Source organism: Neodothiora populina (genome assembly GCF_041146345.1).
Source record: "Neodothiora populina strain CPC 39397 chromosome Unknown canker_contig_5, whole genome shotgun sequence".
Taxonomy (NCBI): Eukaryota; Fungi; Ascomycota; class Dothideomycetes; order Dothideales; family Dothioraceae; genus Neodothiora; species Neodothiora populina.
The window spans coordinates 213,722-228,399 of record NW_027191405.1 but is presented as its reverse complement, the minus strand read 5'-3'; the positions used below and the strand labels follow the sequence as shown (position 1 = coordinate 228,399).

General features: G+C 49.2%; 3 protein-coding genes across 3 annotated transcripts; 1 reads left to right on the top strand and 2 right to left on the bottom strand.

Annotated features, from left to right (window-relative positions):
- Window positions 1-2,018: 2,018 nt before the first annotated feature.
- AAFC00_005088 (uncharacterized protein) lies at window positions 2,019-3,443 on the bottom strand (the record flags this gene model as incomplete). Its single annotated transcript, XM_069344828.1, has 1 exon — window positions 2,019-3,443. One exon carries the CDS (start codon window positions 3,441-3,443, stop codon window positions 2,019-2,021), a length of 1,425 nt encoding a protein of 474 aa, XP_069202652.1.
- A 710-nt stretch (window positions 3,444-4,153) lies between these two features.
- On the bottom strand, window positions 4,154-5,481 carry AAFC00_005087 (uncharacterized protein; the record flags this gene model as incomplete). The annotated part of the gene is made up of 7 exons (XM_069344827.1): window positions 4,154-4,371; window positions 4,431-4,764; window positions 4,818-4,911; window positions 4,970-5,057; window positions 5,121-5,217; window positions 5,320-5,370; window positions 5,455-5,481. The coding sequence occupies 7 exons, from the start codon at window positions 5,479-5,481 to the stop codon at window positions 4,154-4,156; spliced, it is 909 nt and encodes a 302-aa protein (XP_069202651.1).
- Window positions 5,482-13,392: 7,911 nt separating this feature from the next.
- Window positions 13,393-14,518, top strand: AAFC00_005086 (uncharacterized protein; the record flags this gene model as incomplete). Its single annotated transcript, XM_069344826.1, has 2 exons — window positions 13,393-14,329; window positions 14,385-14,518. The coding sequence occupies 2 exons, from the start codon at window positions 13,393-13,395 to the stop codon at window positions 14,516-14,518; spliced, it is 1,071 nt and encodes a 356-aa protein (XP_069202650.1).
- Between the last annotated feature and the right edge of the window lie 160 nt (window positions 14,519-14,678).

Below are 14,678 nucleotides of genomic sequence, written 5' to 3'. Positions count from 1 at the left end.
CTGCAGTTGCTGGTCGGGAAGAAAGGTGGAAGGTACGAGCTCAAGATCTGCTATGAATCTCTCGCCGACCCAAGGATGCACCAGAACACTGTGATGTTGTGGGATGAGGCGGGTCCTCGTACTGTCAAATACAAGGCCATAGTAATGGATACTCAGCTTGCTATAATCGCCTGTGGTATAGTACACATTCCGGATCTTGAATGCTTGCCAGTTCCTGCGATCATCAGGGGATATCCTATATACAGTGGTTCCAGCTCGGTATATAAGCCACAAGTCCGGGAGGGAAATAGTGCGACACGTCTGTGATAGCAATCCCTGCAACGTGATTGACGAAGGCTCGTTTCCGAGGTATTCTAACAATGTGCGCAGATGGCGTTTTTCTGACCTTTGCGCCTCGAGCGCACGCTCCTGCAGGCTGGCCAAGTTATAGAAGAGCATCATGTAAGGCGAAGTGAAAGCAACTCGATCTTGGAAGAGTGATTTATACTCTAGTCCGGGATAATCGATGCAAGTCTCCTACAAGCTTATGATAAGAGTGGGCGAGATTATTTCCATCTCTGTTACACTAGATTCATCCGTCCTGAAAGTAATGACATCGAAACAGCCATCGTTTGCATTGCTTGCCAAAGGCTCCGATGCGGTTCCACTGGATGCTCTGTCCATCGCTCTATCTCGATAGCTTCCAAGGATTGCTTGCGAAAGAAAAGAAAATGCGTTAGGCCTTACTAGAACAATGACCGTGGATTCGTGAAGTGCTTATGTCTGCGGTTTGTGTCCTCGAATTAGAGCCATGTAGCCACTCTAGCTCTTCGTTCGCTACAAAACGCATAGTGATCGTTGTTCGCCATCGACGATTTGTGGTCACTTGCCACGACTCCTCAAGGGTTATCGTTATACGGTCTAGCTGCCGTACTATCGACAGACGATCTGTTGCACACGGCGTATGGGAGGTCACTCCAGAGTCGTCTGAACATAGTGAAGGCAGGCGCTAGAGTGGTTGGTACAACTTCAACGAGATGTTGGTGGCTACACATATCCTCAGCGCACGTCGATTGTGTGTTTGTAAAAGGTTCGCGAAGGCTTGGCCTCGCTCAGAAAGCATGTGATCTTCTTTCTGGAGTGAAGTCGAAGAAACACTAGAGTACTCGACTAACTCACGAAAATTGTCAAAATCAGTCCTGTCTTTTGCGAATCGGTAGATGTTGGTGCTAGGATATTGTGGGAATAATTGGGAAAGTTTCGCTTCACAGCATCCCATACCTGGCTCTGACATTTCGCTTTAACGTTTGCATCGCGGGAAGTGAAGAAAATCGTCTGGTGACACAGGATCTTCAGTGGCAGTCCGTTTTTGGTTCACCCTGCAGGCAATAGCTAGCACGTTTCTTGTGGAATACTAACAAATGTGGCGCGTAATGGTCAGCTGAGCGTAGTTGCGACTCTTTTAAAGGTAGCCCTCAGTACAGAGTGTGCCTTGGCGATTAAATATTACTGCTGTCTACCTATGTAACACCTGTATGGTACCAAGGTCCCAATCTCGTCAACATAACCGAAGTTGGCGATTGTTGAGATTGAGGCTGGCGTTGAAAGGATTAAGGTAGGATGCCTGTCTACCGGATATCAGGACTAAGCCTGACTAAAGGTGGACATGGTGATCGGTCGAGATCTTGGCCCGCATCGTTCCTGCCTTGTTCTATGAGATGTGACTTGGCTTGGCAATTATGCAACTTCCAGATCCGGTTGGCTGAGCGGCGCTCGACACCATCAATTCGTTGTAGGCTCGCTTGAGCTCCCTGTTGGTATCCATTGCAGAGCCATGCCATACGCTTGCGTCGTAACGGTGTCGCCCTTGTATGTCGGCTTAATGATGGCTTGCTTTATGATACCGCACGTCGCGTGCTGCGTTGGAACTAAATCGTGGCTATCTCAGCTGGGTATGGTGTGTCATTTAAGCTCCGCCTCATTCTTGTGCGGAGCTTGGGCATGTCTTGATCGTGACGCTTCTCGGTGGAAACCAGAGATCAAGCCTCGGCTTCATTTTCCGCACCTGGGAGGTGTGCGCTACTTTGACAACCAGGACAATTGTGGAGGACTTCGTGACAAAAGACATCGCAGTCAATGCAAAAGTGCCGCTCGCAGGTTTGACATTCATACCTGCTGCTCTCACTCGCGCCTTCAGCCCTCCTCTGCTTGGCTCGCTCCCCATTCATGCCATAGGCACTGCTGTGTAGCGGCAAGGGCGGAAAGGAGAAAAGACAGCCATAGCACTGCTTGCTCCCCTTTTGCCGGGCTCTTGACCATGACACTTCAACCCAATTTTTCAACGGGAACAAGTGATGGTAAGATCGGGCAAGATGAGTGGAGAGAATAAGTGTGAGGTCGCAGGTCGGGCAAGTAGCTGGTAACGAACAGACTTTTGCGCTGCATCGAGAACAGAGATATCCACCACGTGTCAAATTGCCGTGACAGGCGCATAAAGTTGGAGTCTTTTCGGTCATGCGAGAAGGGAATCCCATCATCAGAAGAGCTGCGTTGGCGTTGTGCAGTTGCTGCTGCGCAGCGGCGGCGGCAGATTCTGTTGATCGCATGACTGGAGGTGTCGTAATGGCCATTAGAAGCTCGCGATAGTCGACTTCATCGAGAGCCACATTATAGGCGTTGGTGTCTCCCGCATTCGTTTTGGAGCAGATCTCAGCACATATGTGAAGTTGCGCCGCCAAGCCAATGATGTTGACCCTGATCTTGTCCTTGATGCACGCTTTGATGGTATCGTGGATATCGCCGGGGTCAGATGTGAGCAGTGCACCCAGTATGATCACGACCTCACGCGTACCATGTGAAGGCGTGTGGTATAATGCAGCTCGAGCCATCTCAAGAGCATTCTGCAAGCTCGGATTGCCTATAGGATCCTGGCCCCGTAGTCCCTTGATGGCATTGATGTGATCGTTCGGGTTGCCCGACATGTCACTTACGCGGATAGCCAGGCCGTCTCTCATTCCGAGCACACCAAGCTGAGAAATTGGATTCTGCTCGAAATACTCGCGCACGAATGCTATCGTGTAGGTGAGAGTGAGCAGGAAACGTGAGGGGCGGAGGTCTTTTTCCAGCATAGCCGTCGACAGATCGATGACCAGCAAAGTGTGACGAATGATGCCTCTCTGCAGCGGTGTTGTGTCCTTTTGAAGCCTCGCTCTTTTACTGGCCTCCTCCAACCCTCCAAGCACATCTCCCAAGCTCCCGTCGTCTCCCTCTTGTAGATCCCAGTTCTTCTGTGCTCCAGCCTCCCAGCTCGCCATGCCCTTCGCTTTCGACCTTGCTGCGGCTGACTTGCCATTGCTCGGGTTACGGTTTCCTTGTCCATCTCGATTCTGAGCTCCTCGATGCTGGTTGATTTCATCTTCGTCGTCGCTCATACGAGTGTCGTACTCGGCCTCGGAGCTCGCCATGCTGGTGGGACCGGTCGGTTGACCGAATTTGAGGTGTCCGGAAAATGGGAAGGTGGTTGTGGATTCGACTACTGAAAATCAAATCGAGCAAGCACGCGTCACAGACGAAGAGATGCGGAACAGAAGTTTGCCATGTCGCTTCGACACACACAACAAGTCGAGACTCAACAAGACTATGTCGGCCTATTGTGAACTTGATTTCTTTCCATTTTCGTGACACTGTCTGCTACGAATCCAGATGCGAACGTCATTGTCTGATCCCGTCTTCCCCAGATTCACCAGATTCACCAAATCACGTGTTCGCATTATGGCCAAAAGTAGTAACATGGCAACAGTAAGAGCTACCTTATGTACAGGAGAAATGAGTTCGAGTAAATAAGTATTAGAAGTGCTTTTGTAAGCGCACCGTGATTATCTATGGGTGTCAGTCAAGATTGTGTCGTGGGAACCATCCATCGCCATGGCTAAGAAGGAAAAAAAAACATGAAGCTGCGGAAGATGCGCTCCCGCAAATGCAATCGTCAGTCATCGACGATCCTGCTTGCGGCGTCACCAGGGCTGTTCGCCCTCAGCGCATGGGGTATTTCGAAAGTGAAAGGAGACATTGAAGTGAAACGCGTAAAACATCAAGGTGAGCTTGGTGGACAGAACCACCGGGTGCTCGAAATGTGCTGCTGTGATAGCATTGAGTGTTGATTGCAGCTCGCTGCTTACTCGTACGAGGTGCCAGGGCCCACAGGCAACGGCCAGTCGTCCTCGGTGATGCTGGACCAGAAGACCCAGATCATGATGACGGCGAGGAGTACGAACAGCGTCTCGAAAAGACCGCCGTTTATGGCTCCGTTCGACGCATTACAGAGGTGGACACTGATGACGTACTGAAAGATCTGGCTTATGGCGAACAAGAGCACGGCACCAATCAGGTACACTGTAGGTTTGTTAGCGTTTGGGACCTCTCGTAGCATTGGCAACAGTGGTTGCACTCACGCATTGGTCTCTTTTCGCCAAGCACTCGCAGGACGAGATATGTCTCGAGGATGAAATATATGACGAGAAAGACGAGAGGTACCAATAGGTACAGGGTGTAAAGCGAATACGATCGGTTCGGGGCTGTCAACGTCGAGTCCCAATATCCAGTCCAGCTAAAGCCTGTGTCGAGTGCGATGTATCCCGTGCCGACAAAGAGTGCTGCAGCAGATCCAAAGATGAGGCCTAGCGACAGGACGGTGCCATCGTCCACGACTTGGTAGCCTACAGCGCCGTTTATCATGAGAATCCATGTAGTTGCGGTGACGGCGGCCATATGCACAGCGGAGAATCCCTGGACACAGTCAGTGATTTGATGCGCTTGTTGATACATGACTTGCAACTTACTATGCGGGTCGCATGATTCAGAGGAAAGCCTCCAATGGTGAAAATCTCGCAGATTGAAATGACAATGTAGCCAATGAGGAAGAGCTGCATCTCCCTGAAAGTAACATCATCAGCATCGCTCGTTCACTGCAGATACATGATTTTTGTCTTACCTTCGTCCTACAGCTGCTCTTTTCCTATTTGAGCGCCATAGCAGAAACAATGTGATGAGTATCGCAAGTCCATCCAACAATATCGAGCCTGCTCATGTATGAGTTGGGGTTCAACATGTCTTTCACCAGATGGCGCATCCATTCTACTGACCGAGATTGGCAAGATGTCGCCCTCCACTCAACGATATTCCACGCAGGTCGCATCCTCCATAGCCGTTGCCTCCGTGTGTCGGTGACTCAGAGAAGAGCTGTTTTGCATATTGTTAGTCGGGAGTCTTAGTTTCAAAGGGCATTATCGAGTCCATTGGAGCGAAGTTTCGGTGTGAATGAGTTGGCGACGATCAACGTACATTGCAGACAGGGATCGTTGCTTGTGCGCTTCCAGAGTCTCGACAGAAGTCCTAGAAATCAATGTCAGGAGCTAGTTCTTGCATATGCTTCCGAGCGCAGTGGCATCGCAATCCAGTGGGAGACGAGAGTCGTACGTGAAAGTTGCCATAAGCGGTGGACATGACGATCTTTTGGGAGAGGCAAGCGCTAACCGCCTGCTGTGTGTTTGCAGGCTGTCTGTCGAAGGGACAAGTGTCTCAGAGGCTGCTGGGAAGCGAGTGTATCGATTGATAGCGACTGACAGCGACAGCAAGGCTCCCTTTTGTCGCGATGGGAAACAAAAAAAGTCGAGAAATGACCAGCAGATCCCGTCAAGTTGAGGTGTGAGGAGATGCTGGCAACGCCCTGACCTGTACCTGCGAGATGAACACCAAACAGGCTGGATGAACCCAGACGCGCTGCGCTAATCAAACCCTGTATCGACCAACGCCCGTGTCCCGTGTCCTGGTGCGGCTTAGCGAATGATTAGGCACAAGGATCTGGTGTCGGGTAGGGATGCTGTTAATTAGTTGCGATGCTACTTTCAGGCACTGGGATGATGGACGAGGGATTTCTAGAATAATAACCCATGCAAGACGATCAAAGATGGGCGAGATGCAAAAGCCGAAGAATTAGAGTAGAGTGGCATGACAACGACAGCGTTGATCAAAGCAGTTTCCATCATCCATATACCGGCCGCTGATGTTGGAAGGTGGAGAGTCTCACGGAAGCTTCCTGACTCAATCTCCCCTAGCCACCAGCCACAACAACGGCCGAGACGACTTATGTCCAATCATATAATCGTCTCGAATCCAACCATGCCGCATGCAGGAAAGCTGCGACGGGAAGAAACGAGCACTGTACGCCGTTCACTGTTACGCCCACGACCATGACGAGCGCTTGTCTCACGCCAATACCCACGACATCTGGGGCGGCCGTCTACTCTATGTATACCTCAGTTGTTGTCCTATGCTGAACGTCTGTGTCCTCATTATCTTGAACATGGGGTTCATCTTCGCAGGCAGTGTCGCTCGCCCATGTGGCTTGATGCTTCGAGTGCGGAATTTCCATGCGTTCGAGGTAAGGTCGAGACTACCAGCCTTGCGATGCAAAATCAAAGCTTCGAGAGCTTCAGAATGGCGGGTGAACCACCCCCTTTCGCAGAAAAACTTGACTTCACTTTTCCTAGATGACGCGCACTTGTGAGGCAGGCAGCCGTGCCACAGCCATTCGTTCCATTCTGCATCCACAATCAGTCATTGCCCTCGTGCGAAATGTGCTGTACAGTATCTTTGTACATATATAAGAGGCACATGAGCTAGACGCACGTGAACCACGAACACTACCCCTGCATATTAGTGAGGGACATCTCTCTATGGCGGCAGAGCCTAGCAGATTGTCGGGTCTTCGAGTCGACGAGTGCATCTATGGCTACCTTATCTAGACGTGAATCCCACCCTCGCAGCTTCGAAGAGCATGATGGAGATTGATGTATTGCACCGCACTTGTACCTTGCATAAAGAGCGAATGGTACTTTGCAAACCTTAGTAGATTGAGGTGGATACCTTATTCGTATCTCACTTGCGATGCTTCCGGCAAGGTACTGTACCCAAGGTACATTCTTGTATCGTACCTCGTCTTGAATCCGCACTTTCGTGCATACAAGCAAGATACAATTATTGTAAATCCCTCGAAGGACAACTTGACAATCAGATGATGTTTTCTCGTCACCGACTAAGGCTCGAACTACTACCTTGCTGTTACTATAGTTGGTCCAGTACCTAAGCTGCCCATATATCTTGGCTCACGTCACTTGATGTCTGACCCCACCAAAGGAGAGGCTCTCATGCCTCCTTTTTGTGATATCGCAGTTTGATAGAGGCAGATACTTGTCTCCCAGAAGTTACGAATCTCATCGAATCTACAGACGATGGTATGTCAACGAATTATTGTTCTGGCATGCCACCATAATATGGAAGCGAGTGCCTGATGTTCGAGTGTGGAAAATCAGCCACTCCTGTGGATCTTTCTCACGTCCGGCCCGGCCCTGCCCAGAACGAGTAACTCAGGTACTCGAGGCAATCGCAACCAAATAGCGGAGCTGTGGACCTCTCATCACCCCCGAGACCTTATTGGCCTTACTAACAGTTTATCAATATATTTGGAAGATCCGTGGACTTTCGTTTACGAAATGTCGTTCGTCAGGCGCGAAAGTCGTGAATCTTCGTGTCTTTTATATTGTGGACCCCGTGTTCGAGCTGCGGATGAGTGTCTGTCTCCGCACGCAAACAACATAGCTACCTTAGCCACTTAGGACTCTACTAAGGAGCACCTTTTAAGCGTCTCTACAGTAAGTCCTTGGTTCTTCTCGTACCATAAGGATGTTTAAAACTCGCTCATTAGTTGTGGTCATGATGTGAATAATGGCCAGTAATCATATCAACTTTGACTCAATGAAACCAGTAACAGGACAACTAATCAGCCTCCTGACAATCTTCTCTATTCAAACACCTTGCTCTGCTGTCGATCTCAAGACTTGTTGATGCAGAGAAAGGTTCAACTCATTATCGGCCAATAGAAGTTCGGAGTCAGGGTGAGGGGAAATGAGACGTCTACAATATCTGGGACTCGCAATCCTGGTCTCACACTTGCTTCTTGAATTCTCATAAGCCAGCTAACGGAAACGCACAGAAAACCATACGTCGAGACCCAGCTTCAGGCATGCAATATGTATACCATTGATAAAGTAGCCAGACTGGATTGGCGCTGCCTAGCAGGGAAACATGAACTGCCCGGGGTACCTTATGCAAGGCTTGAGCATCCAACACATACGTATGAAACAGCTTCAGTCCTCGTCCAATCATGCCAGCAGTGTTAGATCTCATGCAGCCTTGTGATCTGTCTCTGCTTGACTCTCATTGTTCTCTGGCAAAACTCTCTCAGTCCTAAGCATACTTTTGAGTATCTCTACGAACATCATCGCAGTTTCTTCCACCTTTGCTCTTCTTCCTACATGCACTGTCTGTAGGACCTTCGTTGTGGTAACAATCTTTCAGCATGGTCAGAAAACAGCAAGCTCGTGATGGCGACTATAGGCGTAAGGAATCTCGACAACATCCCATTTCCGATCGCAGTAAGAAGCTGCATGGCGCGTTCATGAAGGCCCTACACGGAGACATCAGTGTCGCTCATCCTCGCATGTCAAGACTATTCATTGAGGCTATCGTTGATAAATCCGATCCTGTCAGTTGTGTCGAAAAAATCCTTGGTAGCGCAGCGGGGACCTCGGCTATCCAGGCAGCTCTTCGTGTCGAGACTACCATGGACTTCATCAGCACCTGTGCTGTACCTCTGCTGCGATACCTCCAGAATTCAGATCTTGAGAGCGTATGCGGTGGTAAATTCCTACGGCAGATCCTCGATTGCATTGTTGAGCCCCCCATATTTTGGAAAACTTTCATCGAAGCTCAAATACAATGTCTGTTGGATAAAGACTCATCGAGGTGTTTCGGTTGGCTTCTGAGTAGTCTCATCGCTTGGCCATTCGAACTAGAGCCGGCCCATCTTGCTACAGCTAATGATACCCTTATTCAACAATCACTCTTAGAGTCTGCAGATAGCGCGACACGACGATATGGCAATAAGATCAGACACATAGTTCAGACCATCTCAGATCCAGAATCTATTCTTGGCCTCGGACAATCTGGTGAACAACCTGGTGGGCGTCACGAGAACGATTTCGCCAACTTCAGAGAGGTGAGCATTATACCGACAGCGGATGAAGTACTAACTACTACATCCAAGGCGTTCATCTTACGCGCTACCGAAGTGCACCAATGTACAGACGATAAGCAGAGGCGTAGGCTGTATACGGAGAGTCTATTCCGTCTCTGTCGAGAAGACATGTTGGTCGAATTTCGAGAGGACACCCAGATTGCTATGGGACAGAAGAAGAGTAAGAGGAAATTGACAATCATTCCACACCTCAAGCTTGCAGGAATATCATGTCAGACCGATGGAAGGACCCACCCATGGATAGTCCTGCTAGAAAGTCCATTCGACCTGCCGCAACTTCGCAATCTGGAAGCCAAGGAGCGCAAACATTTTTTCAAAGATAATCCGAGATTCCTGAAACATAACTCTCTATGTTGTTTCAACATCGATGGGCAGCTCATTGGCTTTGGTACGCTATACAGGAACGATAAACTGCTGTCTGAAAGTCCTCCCACCATAGGAGTGAGGATCTTGGACCGTAGGAGTCTTAGGTCTCTTCTTGCGGGCATACAAACGAACTCAAGCATAATCTTAGTGCAGCTTGATACAGCGATGTTCTCTTACGAACCAATTCTGAAACGCCTACAGGACTTGAGCAATGTTCCATTGGCTGACGAGATTCTGTTCTGGAAGCCGGATATGGTTCTTCCGCATCCCTCTTCCATGTCATGTCCACAAATTCAATCGATTGTGCAACGGGTCACTGATGATGCGAACACTGACCTTCAGGGTGTACTGGGTCTACCTGGTCAGGTCAGCCTCGACAAGTCCCAGATGGAATGCCCCCTAGCAAGTTTAACGCAAAGAGTAAGCTTAATTCAAGGGCCTCCGGGTACTGGCAAGTCTTTCATAGGCGCACTCGTAGCAAAGGCTCTCCACCATGCGACCAGTGAGCGCATACTTGTTGTGACTTACACCAATCATGCACTTGACCAATTTGTTCAAGATGTGATAAAAGCAGGTATACCCGAGAGGGACATCGTCCGGCTCGGTACTGCCACTAAAACTAGTGCTAACATGAAGCACCTCCTTCTTTCGGAGCAAGCCAGGAGTAGCACCTATAGACTCGGTTCTGATTCCTGGTCCATGATTAACAAAGCAACAGACCTTGCGGGTGTAGAGGCCAAACAGATGCATGAAGTCATGAGCGAGATCACAAAGCCGAAGAATGTTCAGTCATCACTGTTGGACTTCCTCGAATTCTCTGACGAATCCGAGCCATATTTCGAGGCTTTCACTATACCGGAAGAGCTTGGTAATATGCGTCGCGTCGCCCGCAATAACAAAGCCGCCAACAAATTGTATTTGATCGACCGATGGTGCCATGGACAGGATGCTGGAATTTATCCCGAGGTGGTTTTACAGTTTCCTGTCATTTGGAACACTGAATCATCCATGCGGAAAGCCCTGGTTGAACGCTGGTTGTCTGGTATCCTCAAAGACCATGTATCAACCTTTTGCACTGCTGCGTAACGACACGACGGTCATCTCGAAGACAAAGCCATCCAATTCGGACGCAGGGATACCGAAACTTTGAAGAGCAAGCGGTTCATAGCTTGTACCACAACAGCGGCAGCGAAGTATGCGAGTGCTCTGCAAGAAGCCGCTCCTGGTGTACTCTTGGTGGAAGAAGCCGGGGAAATTCTCGAAAGCCACATAACAACAGCAATGAGCTCCGAGACGAGACAACTTGTACTAATAGGTGACCACAAGCAGTTGCGACCGAAGGTCAGCTGGCCGTTGAGCGTAGAAGAAGGAAGTGGTTATGATCTGGATCGCTCCCTTTTCGAGAGACTTGTCTTGGAAGGCTACCCTCATCATGTCCTCTGCTAGCAGCACCAGATGAGACCTGAAATCTCTTTACTTGTCCAACCCTTGACTTATCCAGATCCCACCGATGCTCAGTCAACGCGCAATCGATCCGACATCCGTGGCTTGACAGATAACATAGTTTTCATCAACCATGGACATACAGAGGACCACACAAAGGAAGAACCGAATTGGAAAGCAATGTCGTCGAAGTCATCCAAGCGAAACACTTTCGAAGCTAAGATGGCCTTGAAGTGTGTTCGCTATCTAGGCCAACAGGGTTACGGCACTGGGGAGATCGTTGTACTGATACCTTACCTTGGCCAATTGGACCTGCTCATGCGGCAGCTAGGCAAGGATAATGATCCGGTGCTCAATGATCTGGACTCCTACGACTTAGTCCAGGCTGGTCTGATGCAAGCTGAAGATGCAAACCTGAACAAAAAGAGAATAGCAATGTCTACAATCGGTATGTTATCGATGTATCATCTCCCTGCTCTTCTTTATGGTCAGCTAACACGATCGGAATAGATAATTATCAAGGCCAGGAATGCGATATTGTAGTTTTGAGCTTGACACGCAGCAATGCTGACGGTGATATTGGGTTCTTGTCAACTCCAGAACGTCTCAACGTACTCCTTTCCAGAGCCAGGAATGGCATGATCATCATTGGTAATGCTGAAACCCTACGCGAGTCTCGAAGAGGACACGACTTGTGGTCATCCTTGTTTCAGTTGCTCAAGTCAGGCAATCATATGTACGACGGTATGCCTGTACGATGCGAACGCCACCCACACCGCACAATGGTCATTCGTTCCCCGGAAGAGTTCGACGCAGAATGCCCGGATGGAGGATGTGCTGACCCGTGGTAAGTGGTCCTCCAAATGCGTTACCTTCGCTATTCTTTTTCAGTCTAACAAATCGAACAGTGGAGCCATCCTAAATTGTGGCTTGCATCCATGCGCATCGAAATGCCACCAACTCAGCGATCATTCCAAGATCAAGTGCCAGTACGAGATTTCTACCAAGTGCGACAAGGGTCATACTTTACTCTTCGTGTGTTGGAGGCGAAAGCCATCTGTTTGTTCTCGATGCAGCCGGGAAGCAGAGATTGCACGAAGGAAGTTGCAGGAAGAATTGGAGAGACAAGAGAGGAAAGGAAGATTGCTGAACGAACATGCTGCTGAGATGGCGAAGATCGACAAACAAATCGCGCTAGCCAGACAGACCTTAAGTGATCAATCTCTAGCTGTAAAACTCCAAATCGCCTTGGAACAAAAGAAAAGGGATCTAGCGAATGCCATAAATCAGACTGTCGCAAATACCGAAGCAACGGACTCTGAGAAGAAGGGCCAACAAGGCTCTTCCATGATGTCGACATCGAAACCAACTCTGCCTGTCAATCATCATAAAGCGCAGTTTGGTTCGAGGACCTCGAGGTCTTTTGCGACCAGCTCGTCGACAAAGAAGCATAAGGCTTCCCCATCTGAGCAGGAATGGGAACGCCAAAAGACAGTGGAGAATATCAGCAATGAATCCATCGATGACTTAATGAAAATTATCGGCTTGGAAGACGTCAAGGCCCAAGTTTTGAAAATCAAAGCCAAAATAGACACAAGCAAACTTCAAGGAACCGATATCAGCAAGGAACGCTTTGGTGTTGTCCTGCTTGGCAATCCGGGAACAGGTATGATCGTCTCAACCTTGTGGAACATCTTGTATGCTAATCACAACTCAGGCAAAACTACAGTAGCGCGTCTCTATGCAAATTTCTTGACCTCGGTCGATATTCTTCCCGGCACAAGCTTTCTGGAGACTTCTGGCTCCAAGCTTGCGAATGATGGGATCACAGTCGCTCGTAAAGAGATCGAACGCATTCTAGAGTCAGGGGGAGGAGCTATCTTTGTCGACGAGGCTTATCAGCTCACTGCAGGACACAACTTTGGTGGTAAGGCTGTCTTGGACTATCTATTGGCTGAGATTGAAAACCAAACCGGCAAGCTCGTCTTCATTCTTGCTGGATACAACAAGCAAATGGAGACTTTCTTTGAGCATAATCCCGGCCTCACCAGTCGCCTACCATATAAACTACAGTTCGCCGACTATACAGACCCTGAGCTACTCAAGATGTTTGTTGCAATGCTTCGCGAAAAATACTCCGGGAGAATGAAGGTCGAGGATGGATTAGACGGCTTGTACTCTCGAATCTTCGTTTGTCAACTCGGCCGTGCTAGGGGCACAGATGGCTTTGGCAATGCCAGAGACCTCGAGAATAGATCTTCCAAGATCTGGGAGCGACAAGCAGATCGCATTCAATGAGAAAGAAAGAACGGTCTGGCAAGTGATGACTTCCTACTGACGAAAGAGGACCTTATAGGACCCGATCATCCGAGGCTGCCTTAAACAGCGAAGCATGGAAGGAGTTACGGTCTTTGATCGGCCTGAAGTCCGTCAAAAATTCCATTGAGAGCATGATTGACCGGATCGCGAAGAACTATCTTAGGGAATTGCATGAGAAGAAGCCTGTAGAGATCAGCTTCAACAAAGTGTTCCTTGGCTCACCAGGTACGGGCAAAACTTCCGTGGGTAAACTCCATGGCCAAGTTCTGGTTGATCTTGGTTTGCTTTCTAATGGAGAAGTGATGGTGAAGAACCCTGCAGACTTTGTAGGAGCTTACTTGGGACAGTCGGAGGAAAGGACAAAAGCTATCCTTGCTGCTTCGAAAGGCAAAGTGCTCATCATTGATGAAGCATACATGCTGGCCGGTAAAAGTACTGGGGACATGGGAAGCAACGCGGATTCTTTCAAGATTGCCGTGATCGATACTTTGGTTGCCGAGATCCAGAACACCCCAGGCGATGATCGGTGCGTCTTGCTACTGGGATACGAAGACCAAATGAAGGAGATGTTCCAGAATGCCAATCCGGGTCTAGCACGTCGCTTTCCAATCGAGGACGCGTTCTTCTTCGAAGATTTTGACGATGTCCAATTAAGACAGATACTCGACCTGAAGCTCGCACAGCAAGGGCTCGATGCTACCGAGGCTGCCAAAGATGTTGCCATAGAAGTACTAGCCCGATCTAGGCGCCTGCCCAACTTTCGCAACGGTGGAGCTGTGGAGAATCTCATCAGCGCGGCTAAGAATCGACAACAGATTCGAGAGTCTCGTAAGCCTAGAGAAGACCGCGATTGGGAGGTTATGTTCGAATCTTTCGACTTTGATCCAGATCATGAGCGTGGATCCAGCGCTGCTTCGACTGTCAAATTGCTATTTCAAGACGTTCAAGGCTACGAAACCATCATTACGCAATTCGAAAACTACCAAAAGACTGCAGAAAGTATGCGGAAGCGCGGTCTCAGAGTTCAAGACTACATCCCTTTCAACTTCGTATTCAAGGGCCCTCCCGGTAAGTATGAATGCGCTGGCAGAAGTTCGTCCACATGTGCTGACTATCATGGCAGGTACAGGACAGACCACGACAGCAGAAGATATGGGCCAGATATACTACGACATGGGATACTTGGCCAAAGCTGAAGTCGTTTGGTGCTCGGCCACCGATCTGATCGGACAATACATCGGACAGACCGGGCCTTAAAACTCAAGGCTTACTCCGAAAAGCTTTGGGCAAAGTCTTGTTCATCGACGAAGCCTACCGCCTCGGAGAAGGTCATTTCGCCACAGAAGCCATCAACGAGCTCGTCGATAGTTCGACGAAGCCAGAGTTCCAGTATAATCTTGTCGTTTTCCTTGCTGGC